Here is a 21,820-nt window from a genome sequence, read left to right on the forward strand (position 1 = left end):
GTATATAATATATATTATAAATATAAGATATAAGATTTATAGATTATATATAAATATAAAATAATAAGTAATACTAATAATAATTCGAATTATTAGTATGAATTTTATGAAAACTAAAAATCAATCAACATCTGATTAGTGTATTATCATTAACCCATACAACTTAATCAAATCAATCATCAACCCAAAATTAAAAAAATGATCATGCAGTGGCTTTTTTTTCAATAAAATTTTTTTAATTTGATTTTTTTTTTTTTTTAGCTTAATTTCAATGAATGGTTGTGAAGTCAAACCATAAAAATTTCATAAAGGTAAAAAAGGCTGATCCAAATTTTAATGAATAAATATTAAAACTGGTTTTCCGTATTTTTTGTTTGTTTTTTTTCGATTTATATTAAATTATATATATTATTATTTATTATTACAACATTGATTTGATTCTTTTCTATTCTATTTTTAAAATAACTATATTGCAATATTTATAGTTAATTAATTTGATTTTGATTTTTGATTTTGATTTTGATTTTGTGTTTTGTTTTTTTTTTTGATTATTACTAAATAAATAAATATCTTTTATATTATTCTATTCATCGTCACTATCATTAGCAATCATATCACTGTGGAAACTTGAATTTGATGTTACTGGTTTCTTTTCTGTTCCTTCTTCTTCGTCTTCATCGTCATCAGCAAATTCGTCTGGACTGAACTTTTGAGCTAAAATAATATATAATGAACATTTATAGATTAGGAATAGGTTATATAGAGATTGATTGATTATTAACTATTGACTTACCAAGTTGTGCAGACTGTATTAATGCTTTCATATCTAATGATTTTGCAAGACCTAGTGCATTTTGCTTCATGTTGTTGGTAATGGATACATCACCACCATTCTCAATTAAAAGGGTGGCAATATTGACGTGATTATACCATACGGCACGATGAAGAGGTGTTTCACCTGCACGATTCTGGAAATTTGGATTGGCACCCAAAATCAACAGTCTCTGTGATGTTTCATAGTGATTGAAAGTGGCACTGTAATGTAATGGAGTGTTTCCAAGTGCATCCGTTAGATTTGGATTGAAGTTATTCGCTCTCTTTCTCTGTTCGTAGAACTCTTCCAACATTGAAATATGATTCCTAAAATAAAAATATGAGGTTAACATCATCATCATCATCGAATCATATTTTAAACAATCATCATCACTACTACTATATTTGTTAATTAACTACTTTTTAGCGGCGGCAAAGATGATTTCATCTCCGAAAATCTCTTCTTCTTCTGTCATTCTTTTCTATTTCTTTTTTCAACCTTTGAGGTTATTTAAATATAAATATTGTTATAAATATAAAAGGAATGTTTAAATAAAAAAACTTTTTTTTAAGTTTAAGGAAATAAAAAAAAAATCAATTTAAATTAAAATTAAACTAAAAAAAAAATTTTAAATGAAATAAAAAAAAAAAAGAAATGGGTTTGTGTTTTTGTTTTTTTTTTTTCACTTTTTTTTGAAATAATTTTGATTTTCATCATCATTTTTTTTGATCATCAAATGATAGTTCTTATTTTTGATTTGATTTTTTTTTGTATTAATTTTTTTCAAAAAAATAAAAATACAAAAAAAAATAAAAAAAAATTTAAAAATAAAAAATAAAAAAAAATAAGTAGGAAGATGCACACCATTCCTCTTACCCTTTTAAAAAGTGTTGCTTTATTGAAAAAGACGATTTATCAGTGCGAGCTTAACATTTGAAATTATATAATTATATATCTTATTTTTATAGTTTTTTAATTCATAAAACAAATTATAAATCTAAAAAGAAAAGAATATTTTAGCTCTGTACAATTCACCATCTTCAACCAAACACCCAAGATATCATTTTTTCATTCACATTCACAATTCAATCAAAGGTAACCTAACTATAAATTAACAACTCTCAAAATTGTTTGATAAAAACTTTTGGATCTTTTATATATCACAGTAACACACACAAACAAATATATTATAGCATATTTATTGTTTTTTGACACAGTAACACACCACCACCTGACAATTAATTTTAAAGATTCATTTATTAATCTCTTTTATAACACCACACCCACATATTTATTATTGTCCAGCCAAATGATTATATAATATAGTTATATACTTTGTATAATAATAATAATAATAGTAATAATAATTTATTTATAAACTGATCGAATTGTTTCGGTTAAAGAAATTCCACATATTGCACCACCTCTTACATATCATATCCATGTGGTGGTACTAGTTTTTTTTTTTCCAATGAATATTGACCATCTTTAAAACAAAGTTTCGGTCGATGACTAGTTTTATCCACTTGTTTAACAAATATCAGATTATTACAGGTTTAATTAAAAAATAATAAATAAATAATAATAATAAATGAGATGAACAAAATCATATTACAATTTAAACAAATTAATATGATTTCATTTTTAATTATTCCTTAATTTATATTTTATACTTTATGTTGTTCTCTAATTGGAGTCTTAGTTTTTCAAATAATTAAAATAAAATAAAATAGAATAAGATAAAGATTAAGAATAGAATAAGAATAAGAATAGAATAGAAAAGAATAGTACAAATTATTTCTAACCAATTAAAAATAATAACAATAAAACAGGAATAGAATTATTTAAAGTTTCATTTATAAAATGTTTAGAGCCTTATTGAAAACTACACAATCTTCCAGCAAGTTTACTGGTCCAGTTAGACAACAACTTCGTATGTTTGCTACTGCAACAACTGGAGATGTAAGTAATTTTTAAAAACCAAAAAAATCAATTTGACTTTCAATCGTCCGTCCTATGAAGTTACATTCCACACCCCCATTTTACTTAATTAAAATAATTATATGCGAACCAACCAAAACCACAGCAAACAACACCACACATCATACACACCATACAACTTGTAACACCACCATCTCCTATTTCTTAGAGAGAAATCTGAGTGGAATCAAAAATAATAATTTTAAAATTCTAATTAGAAACAAGTGTTTCGACTTACTGAATATTCAGATTTAAATGAAAATTAATTAAACTTTAACCTTACTTGTATAAATGGACATTGAAAGTTAATTGTATTTCAAAAAAAAGATTATCTTAACAAATATCTAACAAACTATTTCCATATAATTTTCTTTTCTTTCACAAATATTCTTTTGTTTTCTATACCTTTCACAAATATTAATAATTAATATGCCAATTTCAACTCAATATATAAAACAACAACAACATCCAAACAAATATTCAAAATTTCATGATTATTATCCAAACAATGATAATGATGATGCTGCTGCTGATTCACTATCAAAATCGATCTATCCAATTCATCAAAATTTTGAATTCATTCATTCCGAACAAAAGAATTATAAACCACCATCCTGTGTAAAAGAGGAAACTCCAAAGAATGTAAAGAATGGAAATGTTGAGAATCTCAGTGACGAGGAGATCATTTCAATGGTAGATAGAGGAGAGATCCAACCACACAACCTCGAGGTTCGTCTTCCAAATAACTTTACTCGTGCAGTTGGTATCCGTCGTAAATTGTTGGCACGTGATCTCGGAAAGGAGCACCAACGTGCTCTCCACGCACAAGCAGTTGTCGCCGCCGCCGAAAAGGCTGCCACCTCTGGTGAAGACCCAGCCAGCATTCCCACCGTCGTCCCACCACCATCCGATATCGATTTCAATCGTTCCATCTCCAACTTGCCATTGGATCACTACGATTACACCAAGGTTTTGGGTGCCTGTTGCGAGAATATCATCGGTTACATTCCAATTCCAGTCGGTGTTGCCGGACCGTTGTTGTTGGACGGTAAGCTCGTCTCCATCCCAATGGCCACTACCGAAGGTTGTTTGGTTGCCAGTACTCACCGTGGTTGCAAAGCCATCACCAAGTCGGGTGGTGCCCGTTCGGTCATCCTCCAGAACGGTATGACCAGAGCACCAGTCTGTCGTTTCCCATCGGTTGTCCGTGCCGCCGAGTTGAAGTCATGGATTGAAAACCAAGAAAACTTCTACCAAATCGCTTCCGCCTTCAATTCGACCTCGCGTTTCGCCCGTCTCAAGAGTATCAAGGTTGTTATCGCCGGTCGTCTCGTCTACTTGCGTTTCAAGTCGAGCACAGGTGACGCTATGGGTATGAACATGGTCAGCAAAGGTGTAGAGAAAGCCCTCGAGGTGATTGGAGAATACTTCCCAGAGATGGAAGTCCTTTCACTTTCTGGAAATCTCTGTACCGACAAGAAACCATCGGCTATCAACTGGTTGGAGGGTCGTGGAAAGAGTGTCGTCTGTGAGGCCACCATCTCTGGTGACATTGTCCGTGACGTACTCAAGACCGACATCCCATCGTTGGTAGCATTGAACATCGATAAGAATTTGATTGGTTCGGCAATGGCCGGATCCATCGGTGGATTCAACGCTCACGCCTCCAACATCGTCACTGCACTCTACATGGCAACCGGTCAAGATCCAGCTCAGAATGTCGAGTCTTCCAATTGTATCACTTTGATGGAACCAACCAACGACGGTAAGGATCTCTACATTTCCGTAACAATGCCATCGATTGAAGTCGGAACCGTTGGAGGTGGAACCCATCTTCCAGCACAAGCTGCCTGCCTTGATTTGCTCAAGGTTCGTGGTGCCAATGTCGAGCGTCCAGGTTCTAACTCTGAGCAATTGGCCAGAGTAGTTGCCGGTGCTGTTATGGCTGGTGAACTTTCCCTGATGTCCGCACTTGCTGCCGGTCATTTAGTCCGAAGTCACCTTCAACACAACAGAAAGGCCGATCCAAAGCCACAGGCTGACACCATTTCAATGAGCCACAACCTTCCACATTCTGATTAATTCAGAAAACAAACAAACAAACAAACACACCTTTTTCTTTTAATCATTTATTTCTAAAAACAACATGACACTTTCACCACCTTTGCCACCTATCAACTTCACCTCACCTTTATCTCCTATTGTTTTTCTTTTATTTCCTTTTTTTTCTCAACTCATTGGCAATATATCTCCATTAGCCACAAACACCACACATCCTATAAAGTTGAAGAGTTTGTTATTTTTTTCAATTTGGAAAAATGTAAATCAAAACAAATCTATATCACACACCGCTATAGTATACTCGAGTTTAATTAAGATTCAATTCGACAGTCGATCTTAATTTTCACAAGCTTGCTTTTGATCTACACCAAAAAATACCAACAAACAAAACAACTTCACACATTCCTATAACCTTTCAAACTCACAATTCAATTCAACAAAAAATAACAGAATGAAGAACAAAACAACAACAGGTCAGTGGCGCAACACACATACAATTTCAAAAACAAAAAAAACACCTATTTTTCAAAAGAGAGCTTTCAATATAGATCTTCCTCAATCATTTACAATGATTTTAAATAAATAAAATTGGTGATGACTTTGGAGATTACTCTGGAGTATCTCTACAGAAAGATAGGACTTTACAATCTATTCAATTTTTGAAGCAATGGTGAGGCTTTTTCTTTTAAAAAAAAAACAAAAAATGACACCTATTGATTGATTATTGATTTTGTGTCACTGCTTTATTGATTTATAAATTGTACCAATTATAGAAATGGCCAGGAATTTGTACCCATCTTTAAAGTTGTTTTTCTAACAAAAATCAAAATCAATAAAAAAAGAAATTTGTGTTGAGTGTGGGTGGTGTTAGGTCATATTTCTTGCTGATTGTTGGGCTGGGCACTTGTGATCAATGCACCACACCACAATTATTAATTAAAAATTTAAAGTTTTGTTAATGAGCACATTAAAAAAAAATTATTTGAATTCATTTTGGTGTTTTTTTCTTTGCAAATGCCATGATTCTGAAAAGAAAACTATCCTTTTAAAGTATTTTGCTCCTAGATTTAAATCTCTATTTAAATTACCTGTAACACATATTTCTCATCAAACAGCAGCGTTGGACAGTGGTAACACCCCACCACCTCACTGACACCACCACCACCATCACCACAACCATTTCAATCTGTCTCAAAACAATGAATGTCCAAAAAAACCACCACCAAACAACAAAAAATATATGCGAGTGTTCTCTGGATGGAGCTGACCTCCAGCTCCTACAAATTTGAAAACAACAACAACAACATTTAAATTTCTAATCAGCTGCAATGATGACAATGATCCATATATCGATTTATTAAAGTTTGGTTGGCTGCTTCACACCTTATCTTAGTAGCACAACAACAAATGAAAGAATGAAAGTAAAAGTACCCCCACACACACACAAACACGCACGCACTCACCTCACCTCAACTCACTCACTTACCACATTTAATTCAACTTGAATTCATAAAGTTGTTGGCAGCTTGCCTCAGCCATGAATGATGATGATCATTCATCCATGCTCTACCCTTTTTGTCATATTTTTACACTTACAACAAACAGCTACAACACAACTAAAACACAACAAACAAGTACCACAACTATACAATATTTAATACTTTTATTCGACCAAACCACATCACATACCTTCCTGGTGTTTTGTTTCTACACTTTTCCCCCAACATCTAAACTCTGGCACTATATGAGGGAGGTACTTCTAAGTTAATATATAGAACAGTTACTACTTTCAGTTTATAAGTTTTACAAAGAATGGTTTGAAAAATGGGTAGAGTAAATCTTCAATCTCTTGGACTTTTATCAATCTAATACTCCCAGATTACTCAAACTTTGAAGGTGTAAGTTGTATACTTTGAAAAAGAATGAACCATAGGATGATTGGAATTGATTTGGGGGAATTAGAAATGTATAAATAGGACCAACTTTTGGAATTATTTGTATTCAACAAATATAATAAACAACAACAAATTTCACAATATTATAAAATTTTAATTCTACATCTTTGTAAATACATTTTCCTGTTTATTCAAACACACACACATATATATACTATTATAATATTTCATTAAAAAATGTACATTAAATCTATATTTTTAACTTTATATATCTTACATATGATGACAGCATATGCTGCATTACCATCATGTATTTCCGGAACCACATCAAGCAATCCTACCTATGCCAAAGATGTTTACTTTAGTGTAACATAACATTCCATACAAAAATGGTTTACCTTAAAACAAATTAAATATACTTCATCAATTGATATATATTTAATCCAACTTTCAATTATTATTATAAGTTGGTTGGAAATATAATAGTTATAACTATTATAAAATGGATTCTTAGATTAATCCAAAGATTGAACAATATTTTTTGAAAAGATATACTAATAGTTTGATTCAGGATATTAAAATGTTATTTTCACTCGGTGATACTGTAACCGCTGGTTTCTTGGCTGGTGATTCATCACCATTGTCAACCAATGAGTATCGTGGATTCTCTTATGTAACAGGTAACCAAACCGATGCCTGGACTCTTAATAACTTTGTAACACAGTCCGCTGCTACACTTACAGGTGGTTCCGTCAATCTGTTGAACGGAGCACGTCCAGCCGGTACCTACTATTCATCGTACGACGGTTTCAACGGTGCCACCAAGGGCAGTGAAGACTATATCAACGGTGAGTTGAACTTTGTTGTCAACCAAGCCAACAACAAGGTAGGCTCAACCAATGTAAGTAGCCAATGGAAAATGGTAACCATGTACCTCGGTCTCTTCAAAGCCTGCACCATGTGTCAAACCACACAGGCTGCCTACCAAACCAATCCAACTTTCTGGGGTTCCTACTATTATGAATTGATTGAAAACATCACAACTACTTTCAATCAAAAAACAATGATTAACATGGTTGGATTACCAAAGATCTCTCAATGTAAGTGTTTGTTTTAGTTTTGAAATCATTAAAAAAATTTGTAATATTAACTATTATTATTTGTATACAGTTTATTCATCTACTGCCTCTGCATGTAAATCCTACAATCAAGCTAATAATATTTGTCCATGTTTGTGGTCTCAGTCCACTTCTACTTTGGATAGTATCATTACTGCCGCCAACACTGGAATGAAGAATGCCATTTCAACCTGGAAGTCTAGTGTCGACCAAACCACCACAACCGTTGGAATCACTTACCAGCCATTCTTGGTCGATACTGTTTTCGCATCGACATCACTCTCGAGCGTTGACTGCTTCCATCCCAATGTTGACGGTCAAAAGCTGATGACCATAGGACTCTGGAACAACATTCGTCAGAGCACCAAATCGACATCGGTAACTAGCAGTACCTCGATGGTATGTGGATCACCATACGCTGCAATCTACAGTACCACTTCATCCTATTAATAGAAAATAGGCAGCCTTCTATTTGTTTCTGTAAAATTTAAATTTTCATATCAAACTCAACCTTGAGTTTCCACTTGTACATACAAATCAACCAACCAACTGCAACTTATCGAATTACCAACTTGTTTAAACAAAATTGTATTATATTATAATTCTCTCACACACTTATAGGTTCGAATCGAATATCCTACATACCTATCACCACCTTTCACTTTTCTTGATTAATCTTTCAACTGTTTCTGTAAAACATTCACAAAATAAAGTTAGCTTTGTGTGTCATGTTTGACACATAGTATTTTTACAAATTTAAATTTCTAATAATACATTATTATAACTATTAACTTTGATCATGGTGAAGAAGACCAAAATGAGAACACGAGTAAAAATGATTGGCGCGCAAACTTTTGTTTTTTTTTTTAAATGTTCAAAATCAAATATTTTAAATAAACAACGTTACATTGTTTGTAAATATAATTTTGTATATATATACATTAAATAATAATAAATAGAATAGATAGATATGTTTTCATCAGCAAAGAGTGATGCATTATTACCATGGGTAGAGAAATATAGACCAAAAGAAATAAAAGATATCGTAGGAAATGAAGAGACTGTTTCAAGATTAGAGAGTATATCAATGGATGGTAATCTACCAAATATTATTATATCTGTAGGTTTATTAGTTGTTATATAAAAATGATGATGATCTTTTAACTTAGTTCTAATGATTGTTAATAAAAAGGGTCCACCTGGTACAGGTAAAACAACAAGTATTCTATGTTTAGCACAACAATTGCTTGGTCCAAACTATAAAGAAGCTGTATATGAATTGAATGCATCTGACGATCGTACTCTAGACGTTGTTCGTGATAAGATAAAGACGTTTGCACAGACAAAGGTTACTTTGCCGCCTGGACGTCACAAGATTATCATTCTGGACGAAGCCGACAGTATGACATCCGGTGCACAACAAGCGTTGCGTCGTATCATGGAGATCTACTCCTCGACGACACGTTTCGCACTGGCTTGCAACCAGTCGTCAAAGATCATCGAACCGATACAATCGCGTTGCGCAGTGTTGCGATACACTCGTTTGACGGACGCGCAAGTTCTCAAGCGTTTGCGTGAGGTCATCGAAGCAGAGAAGGTGCCATACACCGACGACGGTCTCGAAGCACTGATATTCACGGCGGAGGGTGACATGCGTCAGGCACTCAACAACTTGCAGTCGACGTTCACCGGTTTCGAGATGGTCAGTGGCGACAACGTCTTTAGGGTGTGTGACCAGCCGCACCCGATGATCGTGCAGATGACACTGAAGCACTGTGCCGACGGTCGTTTCGAAGACGCCTTCAAGAACACCAAAGATCTCTGGGATAAAGGTTACAGTTCGATGGATATCATCTCAACGTTCTTCAAGGTCGCCAAGACACTCGACATGCCAGAGTACCAAAAGTTAGAGTTTATCAAAGAGATTGGTTTCACAAATCTTCGTATCACACAAGGTGTCAATTCATTATTACAACTGTCTGCTCTTCTTTCAAGATTATGTTTAATTACATATCAAATGAAGAAATAGAATGAAATAATAATAATAAAATAATAATAATTTAAGTAAATTTAAACATTTGTTTTGTTTGTTTGTTTTGTTTTGTTTGTTTTTAATAATAATAATAATAATTATAGTATTAATAATACTATTTCAAAATCAAATTAATTTATTGTACAACAACGAATATCTTATTGTTTGAAATAGTGATTACAAAGGTTTGATCTGAATAAATAACTGTTTTTGTGATAATAGAAATAGGTTTGGTTAGTCAATTGTGAATCACAGTGCTAAAGTTTAATCGATTGTTGTTCTCAAAAACATACTTGATAATCTCTTAAAATCTTGTTTGGTAGATGTAGTGATAAAGTTGACATCTTGTAACATCGATAGAATTGTCTTTGCAAAATCTTTTCCTTCTGATTGTAATGTACCTGCGCTCTATAATATGACGATAGTAGATAGATAGATAGATGAATGTTAATGAATGATATACATTATTATTGTTATTATTACGGTGACAATGATATGATAATGATCATCATTCACCAACAAGTTAGATAATAATCATACAGATAGAATATTTGCTTCGGTGTCCAAAGTCATTGAACCTTTGAAATCTTTAAGAATATCAGCTTCACTCATTCTCTTTTATGTTTATATATATATATTATTTATAATATTAGAATATTAAATCAACTTTGATTGTCAATTATCTATATCTTTTTTGATAGTGTTTATTTTAAAAAAAAAAAATTAAAAAATAAATTCATTAAAAAAATATTTCCATTGACTTTTTTGTTTTCAAGCTTGATTTCGTTTTTATTTCAAAATGGAAAGGAAAAGAGTACCTCTATTTTTTTATCTATATTTATCTGATATATAAATATTCAATGAATAATAATGATCAATCAAAATGATTAATTAAAACAGTATTAAGTAAAAGTAGTAATTAATACGTATTTCATAATACAGAAATTATCATTTGACAATGAAGTTGATGTAGTGATTAGCATGCTAACTTTGTCAATATTAAGTATCAAGATCATAAAAATGATCAAGATTAATTTTTCTCTTATTTTGACTGTTAAAAAAAAAAAGAATAAAACACAAGCTTCACCACCCGATTTCCCATTAATGATGCAAAGTTAATATAAAAAAGGGTTGTATGTGATAAATAAAAGTGGTGGTTTTTTTTTAATTAATCACCTGATTAAAATAAATTTGTAGTATTTAAAAATAGTTGTAGTAAATAATTTTGTTTAAATTAATTTATATTGTAGATTTATTTATTTAAATATATATAAATATATTTATTTATTTAAATAATTTTATTTAGAAATGGTGGAAACAGATCCTGCTATCAGTATCAGTAGTAGTAGTAGTAGTAATAGTAGTTGTGGTGGTCTTACGAATATCAATGAAGAAGATAATTTTAAAAATACCAATAATAATTATTTTGTTTGACCAAGTGGAAACAACTTTTACAATTCCAGAAAGTATTGGTGTAAATAAAATAGAGTTGACAGAATCACCCACTTCCACTTCAATCAGTTATGAGTACAATAATTTTAATCTATCGAAAAATGATATTGAACTTATGGATCTAAATGATCGCCACGATGAAAAGAATGACGAATTCGATTTTTACATCTTTAATGACAAAACATCGAAAAAGAGTAAAAAACAAAAGAATAATAACTATAATAATAAATTCACCAGATACTGTAAACTTATCGAGCAAGATGGAGCCGAATCTGAAACAGATCAAACAGTTTTAATACCACAAGAGTATGAAATTAATTTAATAAAAAGTAACAATTTTTTATTTTTTATTCTAACTTTTTGTTTATCTCTTTTTAGAGAAGGATTTAGTTTCAAAAAATTAGGAAAATATTTAGGTCCTGCTATTTTTGTTTCTATTGGTTATATGGATCCTGGAAATTGTATGTACAAAACTAAAATTATTAATAAAGGAAACTATATTATTAATAGTTTTCCAAAAAAAATAGGGGCAACTGATTTACAAGGAGGTTCTCAATTTGGGTATAGACTACTATGGGTTCTATTGTTTAGTAATATAATGGCATTACTTTTACAATATCTATCGTTTAAGATTGCTTTGGTAACGAAAAAGGATTTGGCAAGTGTTTGTAAATCTCAATATCCAAGATTGACCAGAATTATTTTGTGGATCATCTGTGAAATTGCTATTACATCAACGGATTTGGCAGAGGTAATTGGATCGGCAGTTGGCCTACAGATTCTATTTGGTTTGCCTTTGATAGCAGGTGTTATGATAACAGCATTGGATACTCTGTTGTTTTTAGCGATTCAAAAGTTTGGAATTAGAAAGTTAGAGTTGGTTGTATTTGGTTTGATGACAATCATTACACTTTGTTTCATAGTGGAGTTGTTCTATGCCAAGCCCGAAGCAGAAGAGGTCTTCAAGGGATTCATTCCGACACTGACTACAAAATCTGTAGTTGTCGCCACCGGTATCATTGGTGCTGTTGTAATGCCTCACAATTTATTTTTACATTCCGGTGTTGTTAAGTCTAGAAAAGTAGGTGATACCAATCAATCGATAACCGAAGCCATTAAATATAATACAATCGATACCGTTATTGCTTTGAATGGAGCATTCTTTGTGAATGCTTCTATTATTATTTTGGCAGCAGCAGTTTTCTATAAGCATAATATCGAAGTAACACAACTTCAAGATGCCTATAAGCTACTGGGTGATATGGTTGGAGCAAGAGTAGCATCTATTCTATTTGGTGTAGGATTACTTTGTGCTGGCCAAGCATCAACTATAACCGGTACTTTAGCAGGTCAAATTGTAATGGAAGGTTTCATAGATCTTAAAGTATCACCATGGATTCGAAGATTGACAACTCGATTGTTAGCAATCATTCCAGCAGTGATTGTTATTTCATTGATGGGCGAAGAAATGACCTACGATTTATTGATTCTCTCTCAGGTTCTTCTTTCACTTGCACTTCCATTCGCAATTATTCCATTGATTCAATTTACAGCAGATCAAGAAATAATGCAAGAATTTAAAAATTCTAAACTTGTAAGTAAACTATTTTAATTTTGTTATTCATTTAAACTTCACACTGACTCTCTATGTCAATTTCGAAAAATAGGTAATAATTGTATCTTGGTTAATTGCATTATTTATTATTTCATTAAATTTATTGACGATTGTGGAAATTGTAAAAGGTTTATTGGAATTCAGCTTTGCAGCCAAGATTGTCAGTATTACAATACTGATACCACTCATTGCATTCCTACTCTTATTCTTAATCTGGATTGTTTTGTACAAACAATTAAGTTCAATTTTAAATAGATTATTAAATCAATGTCCAAGATTATAAATAATAAAAATGTTTAATTAAATATTTAACTTTTATTTTCATCACCAATCTAATCAGAAAGTAACAACGATTTTCTTGGTAGATTTGTCTTTCTAGAGTTGTATAAAAGTTTGAAAAGACCGGTTCCGAGTGGAACAGGGATACCCATGATAATGCACTCTGATACACCAACGATATCGTCTTGTCTTCTGTGAACGGCAGCGTCGAAAAGATGGTCGGTTGTCTTTTCGAAAGACGCCAACATCAGTACGGATTCCTTCATCTTTGCAATACCGAAACGAGTGATACCCAAGATTTCACCCTTGAAACTCATAAGATCTGCCAGCAACATAACGTGTCTACTATCGATAGACATACCGTGATTAATCATAATCATTTGAATTTCGTCGATAATCGTTTGACGAACTGCTTCGATTCCAAGATATTTCTCTACTTCCATCATGTGATTGGAATTGGTGTGAGTTCCGTTGATTCCAGCGGTTGTCATCACATGCAGCAAATCGTAACCTTCGATTAAAAGTTTGTATTTTCCATTCTTTTCGTCGATGACCACACGATTCACAGTCGAAATACCTCTGACAATGACATTCGGTAAGTTGTTCTTGAGGAACTGTAGATTGTAGAGCATCATTTCACGCGAGGTGTCCACTGGTTCCACACGGATCTTGTCATCTCCCGAAGCGATAACATGCTTCTCCTTGAGTTTCAGTATCTTTGTGCCGATAATCGCTCTACGAATGGATTCGGGATCGATGTCGAGCTGTTGAGAATCAATGAATTTCTTATCGATCTTGATAGTGATATAGCAACCAGCGTTTCTAAAGACCTCTTTGATGAAAATAGCAACCTGTCCAAGAGTTACCTTCTCGATACGACCGGCGACGATACGCGCCGATCTGATGTCGTCGTCACAGTTGAGCGTAGCGGTGATAATGGGAGTACTGATGGTCTTTGCGGCATTGATAATTTCCTTGATACGAGGCACACCAAGTGTTACGTTCATACTGGCTACACCAGCAAAATGGAAAGTTTTCAAAGTCATCTGTGTACCTGGCTCACCAATACTTTGGGCACCAACGGCACCCACTGCAGTACCCGGTTCAATTCTGGCTCTACTGTACTTGTCGAGACAAATCTCCAAGAATAACTCTAGCTGTGACTTTGTGATACGATGAATCTGGTCGACCAAATGTTCGAATTGATCGGGAGTCAGTCGGGCGGGCGGTTCGTCCTCAACCGATGTCATTGTTTGATCACCGTCAACCTCATAGGATGGAAGATTGAAACTCTTACGCAACTTTAACAACTCCTCAATGTAACCTTCTTGCTTTGGTTTTCCGTAAAAGAACGATCTGATTTCATCTTTGAACAAATCTGTACATTGAGCAAACTTGCTACTCTTTAGCTGTGATTCCAGGAGCAGTTTGATTTTGTAGGGACGGAGTGACTCCTCGTTTCTACATTGCTTTGTAGACTTGACACTCATCATGGCACGGGCAAAGTCAACTGGACGTTCTTTCGCCTCCATACCAGCTGGATCGAGACCGTCATCACCATAGATGAATTGGACGATACCACCGATGGAATCTCTCACAGTGTAATCGTATTGAGTAGAGAGATCTTCGAGTGCCTTCATCAGACGACGCTGCATATAACCGGTTTCCGCTGTCTTGACAGCTGTATCTACCAGACCCTCACGACCACCCATCGTATGGAAAAAGAACTCTGTGGGAATCATACCGGTGTAGAAACTGTTGGCTACGAATCCCTTGGCGGGTGGTTCCTTTGCGTTGATAGGGAAATGTGGTGTTGTACGGTTGGTGAAACCATTGGGAATACGAGTACCATTGACAGTCTGTTGTCCGACACACGCAATCATCTGCGCAATGTTAATGTTGGAACCCTTCGATCCACACAGCGCCATAATCAACGGTGAGTTATAATGTGGGAGTTCCTTAATACACAGCTTACCACACTCATCACGAATGTCTGAGAGAACACTGTTCATCTTGGACTCGAGAGTTTGCTCGACAGTGCAACCGGATTGAGCCGGTAGCTTTCCGGCTTTGTAGGCCGTGAGGAATTGGTCACATTTACCGTGACCTACAGCAATGATTGCGTCCTTCTTGGCATTCAGCTCGAACGATGGTTTTACATCGGGAATACCAATGGAGAATCCTTGGTCACCGAGGAAACGCGCACACAACTTGGCCAGACGCGTCATAGCATTGGCAGCAATCGCAGGTGTGAAATCTCTCATCAGAATGTGGAACAACGAATTTTTGTTACCACCTCCAATGATTGATTTATCGATGGATCCGCACATCAACTCACTGTTTCTAAAGTAAACGTAACCATCCTTTGGACACATATAGAGATTCTTTTCGTAGGTTCTCGATTTCGTTTCAAAGTTGACGAGCACATGCGACTTGACGGATGGACGCAATAGCACTTCAAACAACTGCTTTCCAGTCCAGAGTTCGATCGGTTTCAAAATGGTTGGAGGTGGCATGTCGATGTGTTCGTAGGCATCGGCAAAGTGAGTGCACATATAGGCGAATCTCGTACGATCGTAGAAGGCGTCACGTCGCGAAATCAAGTAGGACGACGTCAAGAAATCTTGGGTGGCGGCAACCAGTGGCTCTCCATTACGCGGTGTAATCAAATTGTTGGTTACACCCATAAGGATGAGCGCTTCGGCACGCGCCTCCTCGGTCTGAGGCAAATGCAAGTTCATTTCGTCACCGTCGAAATCTGCATTGTACGGAGTGCATACACACTCGTTGAAACGAAGAGTACGCCATGGCATGACACGTGCTTTGTGCGCCATAATTGAAAGTTTGTGGAGTGAAGGCTGACGATTGAACAGAACGACGTCACCATCGATAATATGACGCTCTACGATGTCGCCAGGTTTCAATTCCGCTGCCAGCTTCTCACGATTACCGTATTTCAGCCATTTCTTCTCGCCGTCCGGATAGATGATGTAGTTGGCACCGGGATGTTTGTCGGGACCGTTGATAACATACTTTTGTAGACGTGTCAAGTTGTACTCGGCGACACGCTCCGGATAGGTCATGGTGAGCGCAATCAAGTGCGGAACAGCCACCTCGTCGATATTCAAGTTGGGATCGGGTGAAATTACGGTACGACCGGAAAAGTCGACACGCTTACCAGAGAGATTACCACGGAAACGACCGGTCTTTCCCTTGAGACGCTGTGAGAGTCCACGAATCGGCTTCTGTGGCTTCATCTGCAGAGGCAGTCCCGGCAACTCACTGTTGATATAGATAGCGCAACTCGCTTGCAAATAGTCCCAATCCTCCATGATGGCAACCATTTCCATCTTGTCGACATTCGTTCGGATATTCTCGTTGATGTGTAGGATGTCCGAGAGTTTCATGGTGAGGTCGTCCTCGTTCGAGCCAGAGCCACCGTCCATCGGCACCGACGGACGTATGCAGACTGGCGGCACCAAAATGTGCGTCAGAATCAGTCGTTCCGGTCGTCCCAACTCTGGATTCATGTCGAGCAACTCTGTGTCCTGTGAGGTGATTCGCTTGAAGAGGTTGAGCGCCACCAGTGGATTCAAGTCTTCCTGCGCCTTCTTGATGTGTCCCTTCATCTCGGAGTTATATTTGATCGCCTCATCGAAATTCGACAGGAAATCACGAATATACTCATCGTTCTTTCCCTTGTAACGTTCATGCACCAACTTTAGCGCCGACACCTTCTTCACCGTTCCCTGTACCATATTGCAACGCGGACAAAACTTCTTCTTTCTACACTCCAAATATATCTTTTTCAACAACGCTCTTCTCTGAAGTACATCCAACTTTCTGTTTCTAATCTTTCTCAGGAAAGTCGTCTTTTTCTCATCATCCAATAATATAGCTGAACATCCCTATTAAATTTAAATTGATGGTTGTTAGAAAATGATAACAACATTCAAATAATAGTAGTAGTAGTTAATTACTTACTTTACAAATCATCTGTAGAATATTTGTAATGTTTTTGAAATAACCTATATGAAATACGGGTAGTTGTAACTTTATATAACCAAAATGACCGACACAATCGACGATACTCAATCCACAGGTCTTACAGATGATCGACTTGTCCGAAGTACCCAAACGATTGTCAAGACAACCATATTGCATCGGTCCTCTATTGGACTGATCGAATAACTCTCTATTAATAATCTCTACATGTGAAAGACTAATCATATCATCCGGTGATAGAATACCAAATTGAATATGACCACTTTTCAAACAATTTAAAAAAAACTTTAAAGTTAGAATCTATAGATTATTCCTATATATCAACAAACACTCTATGATAGTGGTGTTTTTCACCTATTAAATTTAATAACATACATCTTCTTTGGACCATCATCTACTTTTATCAATTCTTTAGCCATTTTTTTATTCTATCAAAAAACTAAGCTATATATATAATTCTAAAATACTAATGTTATTTATTCAATCATAATTCTTCTTTTTTTTGAAAGAAAAAAGCAAACTTTTTATTATCTATGTACAATGAATGAAAATGAATAAACAATAAAAACAAATAAACTTTAAAAGACGATTTTGATCCCAAAAAAAAAAAAAAAAAATTTTTTTAAATTATTTATCCGTTAAAAAACTTTGAGAAAAAATTTTTAATTTAAATTATTTGTTAGTTTTCAACAATAAAATAACAGTAAATATGTAAGATATTATTGCTAACATGATAGAGATTTAATTTACAACAGTATTATAATTTATTAAAGGATAATTGTTGTCAAGCACCTTGTTTGACATTGACAATATTATTGTTATTTAAGAATTTAATACTATTATTGTTGTTGTTGTTGTTACAACTGTTCATATTGATACTACCATTACTACTGCTATCATTGATAATATTTGTGGTTGTCGTTGTAGTGGTTGTAGTTGTTGTAGTTGTTGTAGTTGTTGAATTAACAATACTATTATTATTATTATTATAATAGTTTGAATTCAAATAGATTAAATCATCTTCGTTGAAATTCTTTAGATATTTATCGATGATGTTCAGCAGAACAGTTGATCCTCTGAGTGGTTTGTGTAAAAAGTCATCCATTCCCACTTCGAAACACTTGTCTTGGTCGCTAGGTGTGACATTTGCTGTCAGTGCAATTACGAATGACTTCTTATAGCGTTTATCACTGGCCATGATTTCACGTTCTCTCAATCTGATGTTGGTGGTCGCCTGGTAACCATCGAGCAAAGGCATCTGGCAATCCATAAATATAATAGGATAGTATGTGTATTTACATGCCTCCACTCCCTGAACACCGTTCCACGCTACATCAACAGTGTAACCGCCATCCTTCAGGAACTTGGAGAACACTTTTACATTGGTGGGATTGTCTTCAACCAACAATATCTTGAAACTAGACTTTAACAGTTTGCCAATGGTGGTGGAGGAAGAAGAAGAAGAAGACATAACAGTATTGTCACCACTAGTAATAATAGGACTGTTGCTAATACTATTGCTATTATTGCTATTGTTAATGTTGTTGTTGTTACCCATTAAATTGTTTGAGGAATTCGAGTTGGATGATGTTGATGATGTTGAGGAAATGGAGAATTGGTTGATGGGGATGTTGGTGGTTGTCGGTGAAGTCGGTGAGAATATCTCAAAGGAACCTAAAGAACTTCTGGATTTTCTACTGAATTCCTCCTGTTGAGATGACAGATTTAGGTCGAGAGATGGTATGCTTTGACGACGACTCGATTTCAAAGTTACACTATCTATGGGTGGCATCGATATGGTCGATTGAAAAGTCGGTGAAGATCTGAGCTCGAGTGTTGGAGACTTGATTACTTCGTACATACTAGCCGATTTCCTTATGGTTTCATAAGAGGTGGCAGGGTCGGTTGTGGCCACTACCACTCCAACTGCACTCGATATACAGCTGGATGACTTCATAGATGATGGTGTACTTGGAACGGAAACAGAGGTGTTGAGTTGTTTGATAGCTTTCGATTTTTTGGTGAGTTGTCGAGGTGTCGTTGGCTTGGAAATCGAAGGTGGAGTACAAGCCATCGTGTTATTGATGGAGCATTCATCGACAGCCGGATCAGGATGAATACAATTGCCACTGTTGTTGTTGCTGCAACTGTTAACGAAAGGAGAGAATTCAGAGTTTGGCGATGCAGATGACAAACTCAGAGAGTCTGTTCTAATTGATCTACCCGATGGTGGAGAAGAGGTAGTTACATCCGATATGTTTTTGTTGCAATCGAAATGATTCAATCCTAATAATTCATTGGAAATATTATTGGAATGATCTGAGTTGCTATTGTTATCATTGTTATTGTTGTTTTGGTTATTGATATTAAATAATTGAGAAGCGTCAGTTGGTCTTGGACTTCTATTATTTTGTACCAATGCTCTGGTGATTGCTACATGGTCACCATAACTTGATGTTCTATGATGATGAAGTGCCTTTCTCTTCTCTTTCGAACCACTTGAATTCAAATCGTTTGTTCTGGTAGTACGGTTATTCGTTAAAAGGTAGTGTAAATCGGCTGGAATAGGTAGGTTTTGAATGGAATAAAGACATTCTACAACGTTTGGTAATTGTAAAGGTTTTCTTATACTACTGGAGTAGAATTGATTCTCAAAAGGATTTGGTTGACCATCTTTGATGAGAATCCAATAAATTAATGGAAGTTTCTGTTGTTGTTGTTTCGATTTATAATTGAAAATCTGCTCGATCATCGATACACTCAGCTCCTTTGTTATCACTAAAATAATATCTTCACTTGAATACTGAGTTTCTAAATCACCGCCATTCTGTACGAGATTAAGAAGCTGTTGCTCCGACTCCAACGCTTGAATATTGATTTTTAGCAATGAGAAGAAATGAATTGCTGAATTACGAACGTGTGGATTCGGATCAAAAACATATCCTCTAATCGACTTACAAACGAATTGCTCATTGTTGGTGTGAATCATCGAGAGGTTAGAATTGTATAGTGCTAGAGAACTGCCTATAGAACCGTATGTCCATTTCTGTTTAGATTGGAGCATCGATGTGAAAGCAAAAGTCGATCCATTTCCAAATTTACTACGAACAGTTATCTCGCCACCCATCAACTGGCAGAGCCTCTTGGAAATGCTCAGTCCAAGTCCTGTGCCCTGATTCTTTCTCTGTGAGGTTCCATCGAGCTGAAGGAAAGCAGTAAACAAACTATCCATCTGTTCCTCTTTGATGCCGATTCCAGAATCTTCCACTTCGAAACATACTGTATAATCTACCAAACTCGACGAATCCTGGTTAGGATTGGATTTATCCAGCTTAACTCTAACAATGACATGTCCTTTCGGTGTAAACTTAATAGCATTCGACAAGAAATTCAATAGCACTTGTTTAACTCTATACGGATCACCAATAACAACAATTGGTACAGATTCTTCAACTGTCAATAAAATTTCTAAATCCTGGTAAAAGAAGAATATTAATATCTAGATATCTGGAATTTATATTTAAAACATACTCTTTCTTGTGCAGTTGTATATACAATATTCATTGCTTCCTCCAACATTGTTATCATGTTGAATTCAACTTTTTGTAGTTCCATCTTTCCAGCTTCGATCTTTGAGAAATCAAGGATGTCTGTGATCAAATCGAGTAGATAACAACCTGAATCTTTGATGCAACTAAGAAAATCACGTTGAGTATCGTTCAACACTGTATTCTCAATGATTTCGACAGATGCCAATATTCCATTGATTGGTGTTCTCACTTCATGACTCACCGTTGTTAGGAAGTTGATTTTCGCTTCATTGATAGCCTCTGCCTTTCTCAGCGCCAAGTCGGCTTCGATCAACTTCTTCTTGGCACTGGTATCAATAACTGAGATGATATCGATATCATCTGAATTATGCTTAACATGCTCCACCTTTACCAAAACCGCGAAATTCTCACCCAGAGAATTGATACCATAGGTTTCAAAAGAATGATTGTTATGTGTTAACTTTTCGAAATCCGGTAAGAATTCACTAATTAATGATGGCTATAAAAGAATAATTAATTAATCAATTTAATATACTATTAAATAAAATAACTTACAACTTTATATAGAATAGATTCTGTTTTAACTTGAAACATTGTTTCAAATGTGGTATTGGCATCCATTATGACACCATCTTTATGAATTATCAGTGCATCTGAGCTAATATTGAAAAGACATCTGATTCTTTGTTCTTTTTCATCTTTTTCGCTCAAATCTACTGTAATGATATAACTGTGAAAGAATAATAAAACTGATGCTGAAACTGAAATAATAATATTTTGAAATACCTATTTTGGTTTTTTTTTATGTTAATTTAAAGATTCGTAAAAAGTTTATGATTATAATAGGTAGTAACTTACTAATTCTGGGATTTTCAAAACATAATATAAAATTGAACAACCAATTGTGTTTAATATACAAAGCACCAATAGAATAATTCCGGAATATATATAGCTTGGAAAGAGTATGCTGGTGCTGACCAACGCGGAAATCATGTTGGCTATGAAAAAATGGTGGAAC

General features: G+C 34.8%; 10 protein-coding genes across 10 annotated transcripts; 6 read left to right on the forward strand and 4 right to left on the reverse strand.

The window, feature by feature from the left end:
• Positions 1 to 583: 583 nt before the first annotated feature.
• On the reverse strand, positions 584 to 1,289 carry PPL_09001 (ankyrin repeat domain-containing protein; the record flags this gene model as incomplete). The annotated part of the gene is made up of 3 exons (XM_020579800.1): positions 584 to 714; positions 794 to 1,140; positions 1,234 to 1,289. 3 exons carry the CDS (start codon positions 1,287 to 1,289, stop codon positions 584 to 586), a joined length of 534 nt encoding a protein of 177 aa, XP_020430475.1.
• A 1,388-nt stretch (positions 1,290 to 2,677) lies between these two features.
• On the forward strand, positions 2,678 to 3,060 carry PPL_09002 (uncharacterized protein; the record flags this gene model as incomplete). The annotated part of the gene is made up of 2 exons (XM_020579801.1): positions 2,678 to 2,776; positions 3,013 to 3,060. 2 exons carry the CDS (start codon positions 2,678 to 2,680, stop codon positions 3,058 to 3,060), a joined length of 147 nt encoding a protein of 48 aa, XP_020430476.1.
• Positions 3,061 to 3,223: 163 nt separating this feature from the next.
• On the forward strand, positions 3,224 to 4,876 carry hmgB (hydroxymethylglutaryl-CoA reductase; the record flags this gene model as incomplete). Its single annotated transcript, XM_020579802.1, has 1 exon — positions 3,224 to 4,876. The coding sequence occupies one exon, from the start codon at positions 3,224 to 3,226 to the stop codon at positions 4,874 to 4,876; it is 1,653 nt and encodes a 550-aa protein (XP_020430477.1).
• A 2,111-nt stretch (positions 4,877 to 6,987) lies between these two features.
• PPL_09004 (uncharacterized protein) lies at positions 6,988 to 7,125 on the forward strand (the record flags this gene model as incomplete). Its single annotated transcript, XM_020579803.1, has 1 exon — positions 6,988 to 7,125. The coding sequence occupies one exon, from the start codon at positions 6,988 to 6,990 to the stop codon at positions 7,123 to 7,125; it is 138 nt and encodes a 45-aa protein (XP_020430478.1).
• A 205-nt stretch (positions 7,126 to 7,330) lies between these two features.
• PPL_09005 (uncharacterized protein) lies at positions 7,331 to 8,318 on the forward strand (the record flags this gene model as incomplete). The annotated part of the gene is made up of 2 exons (XM_020579804.1): positions 7,331 to 7,850; positions 7,921 to 8,318. 2 exons carry the CDS (start codon positions 7,331 to 7,333, stop codon positions 8,316 to 8,318), a joined length of 918 nt encoding a protein of 305 aa, XP_020430479.1.
• A 367-nt stretch (positions 8,319 to 8,685) lies between these two features.
• Positions 8,686 to 9,897, forward strand: rfc2 (replication factor C subunit; the record flags this gene model as incomplete). The annotated part of the gene is made up of 4 exons (XM_020579805.1): positions 8,686 to 8,697; positions 8,833 to 8,988; positions 9,061 to 9,594; positions 9,640 to 9,897. 4 exons carry the CDS (start codon positions 8,686 to 8,688, stop codon positions 9,895 to 9,897), a joined length of 960 nt encoding a protein of 319 aa, XP_020430480.1.
• A 139-nt stretch (positions 9,898 to 10,036) lies between these two features.
• Positions 10,037 to 10,512, reverse strand: PPL_09007 (uncharacterized protein; the record flags this gene model as incomplete). Its single annotated transcript, XM_020579806.1, has 3 exons — positions 10,037 to 10,092; positions 10,194 to 10,308; positions 10,441 to 10,512. The coding sequence occupies 3 exons, from the start codon at positions 10,510 to 10,512 to the stop codon at positions 10,037 to 10,039; spliced, it is 243 nt and encodes an 80-aa protein (XP_020430481.1).
• A 408-nt stretch (positions 10,513 to 10,920) lies between these two features.
• Positions 10,921 to 13,250, forward strand: PPL_09008 (divalent metal cation transporter; the record flags this gene model as incomplete). The annotated part of the gene is made up of 6 exons (XM_020579807.1): positions 10,921 to 11,014; positions 11,207 to 11,254; positions 11,340 to 11,658; positions 11,731 to 11,813; positions 11,880 to 12,946; positions 13,020 to 13,250. The coding sequence occupies 6 exons, from the start codon at positions 10,921 to 10,923 to the stop codon at positions 13,248 to 13,250; spliced, it is 1,842 nt and encodes a 613-aa protein (XP_020430482.1).
• A 49-nt stretch (positions 13,251 to 13,299) lies between these two features.
• On the reverse strand, positions 13,300 to 17,670 carry rpc1 (RNA polymerase III; the record flags this gene model as incomplete). Its single annotated transcript, XM_020579808.1, has 3 exons — positions 13,300 to 17,154; positions 17,231 to 17,513; positions 17,627 to 17,670. The coding sequence occupies 3 exons, from the start codon at positions 17,668 to 17,670 to the stop codon at positions 13,300 to 13,302; spliced, it is 4,182 nt and encodes a 1,393-aa protein (XP_020430483.1).
• Positions 17,671 to 18,035: 365 nt separating this feature from the next.
• dhkE (sensor histidine kinase) lies at positions 18,036 to 21,795 on the reverse strand (the record flags this gene model as incomplete). The annotated part of the gene is made up of 5 exons (XM_020579809.1): positions 18,036 to 18,284; positions 18,633 to 20,726; positions 20,783 to 21,301; positions 21,358 to 21,563; positions 21,720 to 21,795. 5 exons carry the CDS (start codon positions 21,793 to 21,795, stop codon positions 18,036 to 18,038), a joined length of 3,144 nt encoding a protein of 1,047 aa, XP_020430484.1.
• Between the last annotated feature and the right edge of the window lie 25 nt (positions 21,796 to 21,820).

Source organism: Heterostelium album (assembly GCF_000004825.1).
Source record: "Heterostelium album PN500 unplaced genomic scaffold PPL_scaffold9, whole genome shotgun sequence".
NCBI lineage: Eukaryota > Evosea > Eumycetozoa > Acytosteliales > Acytosteliaceae > Heterostelium > Heterostelium album.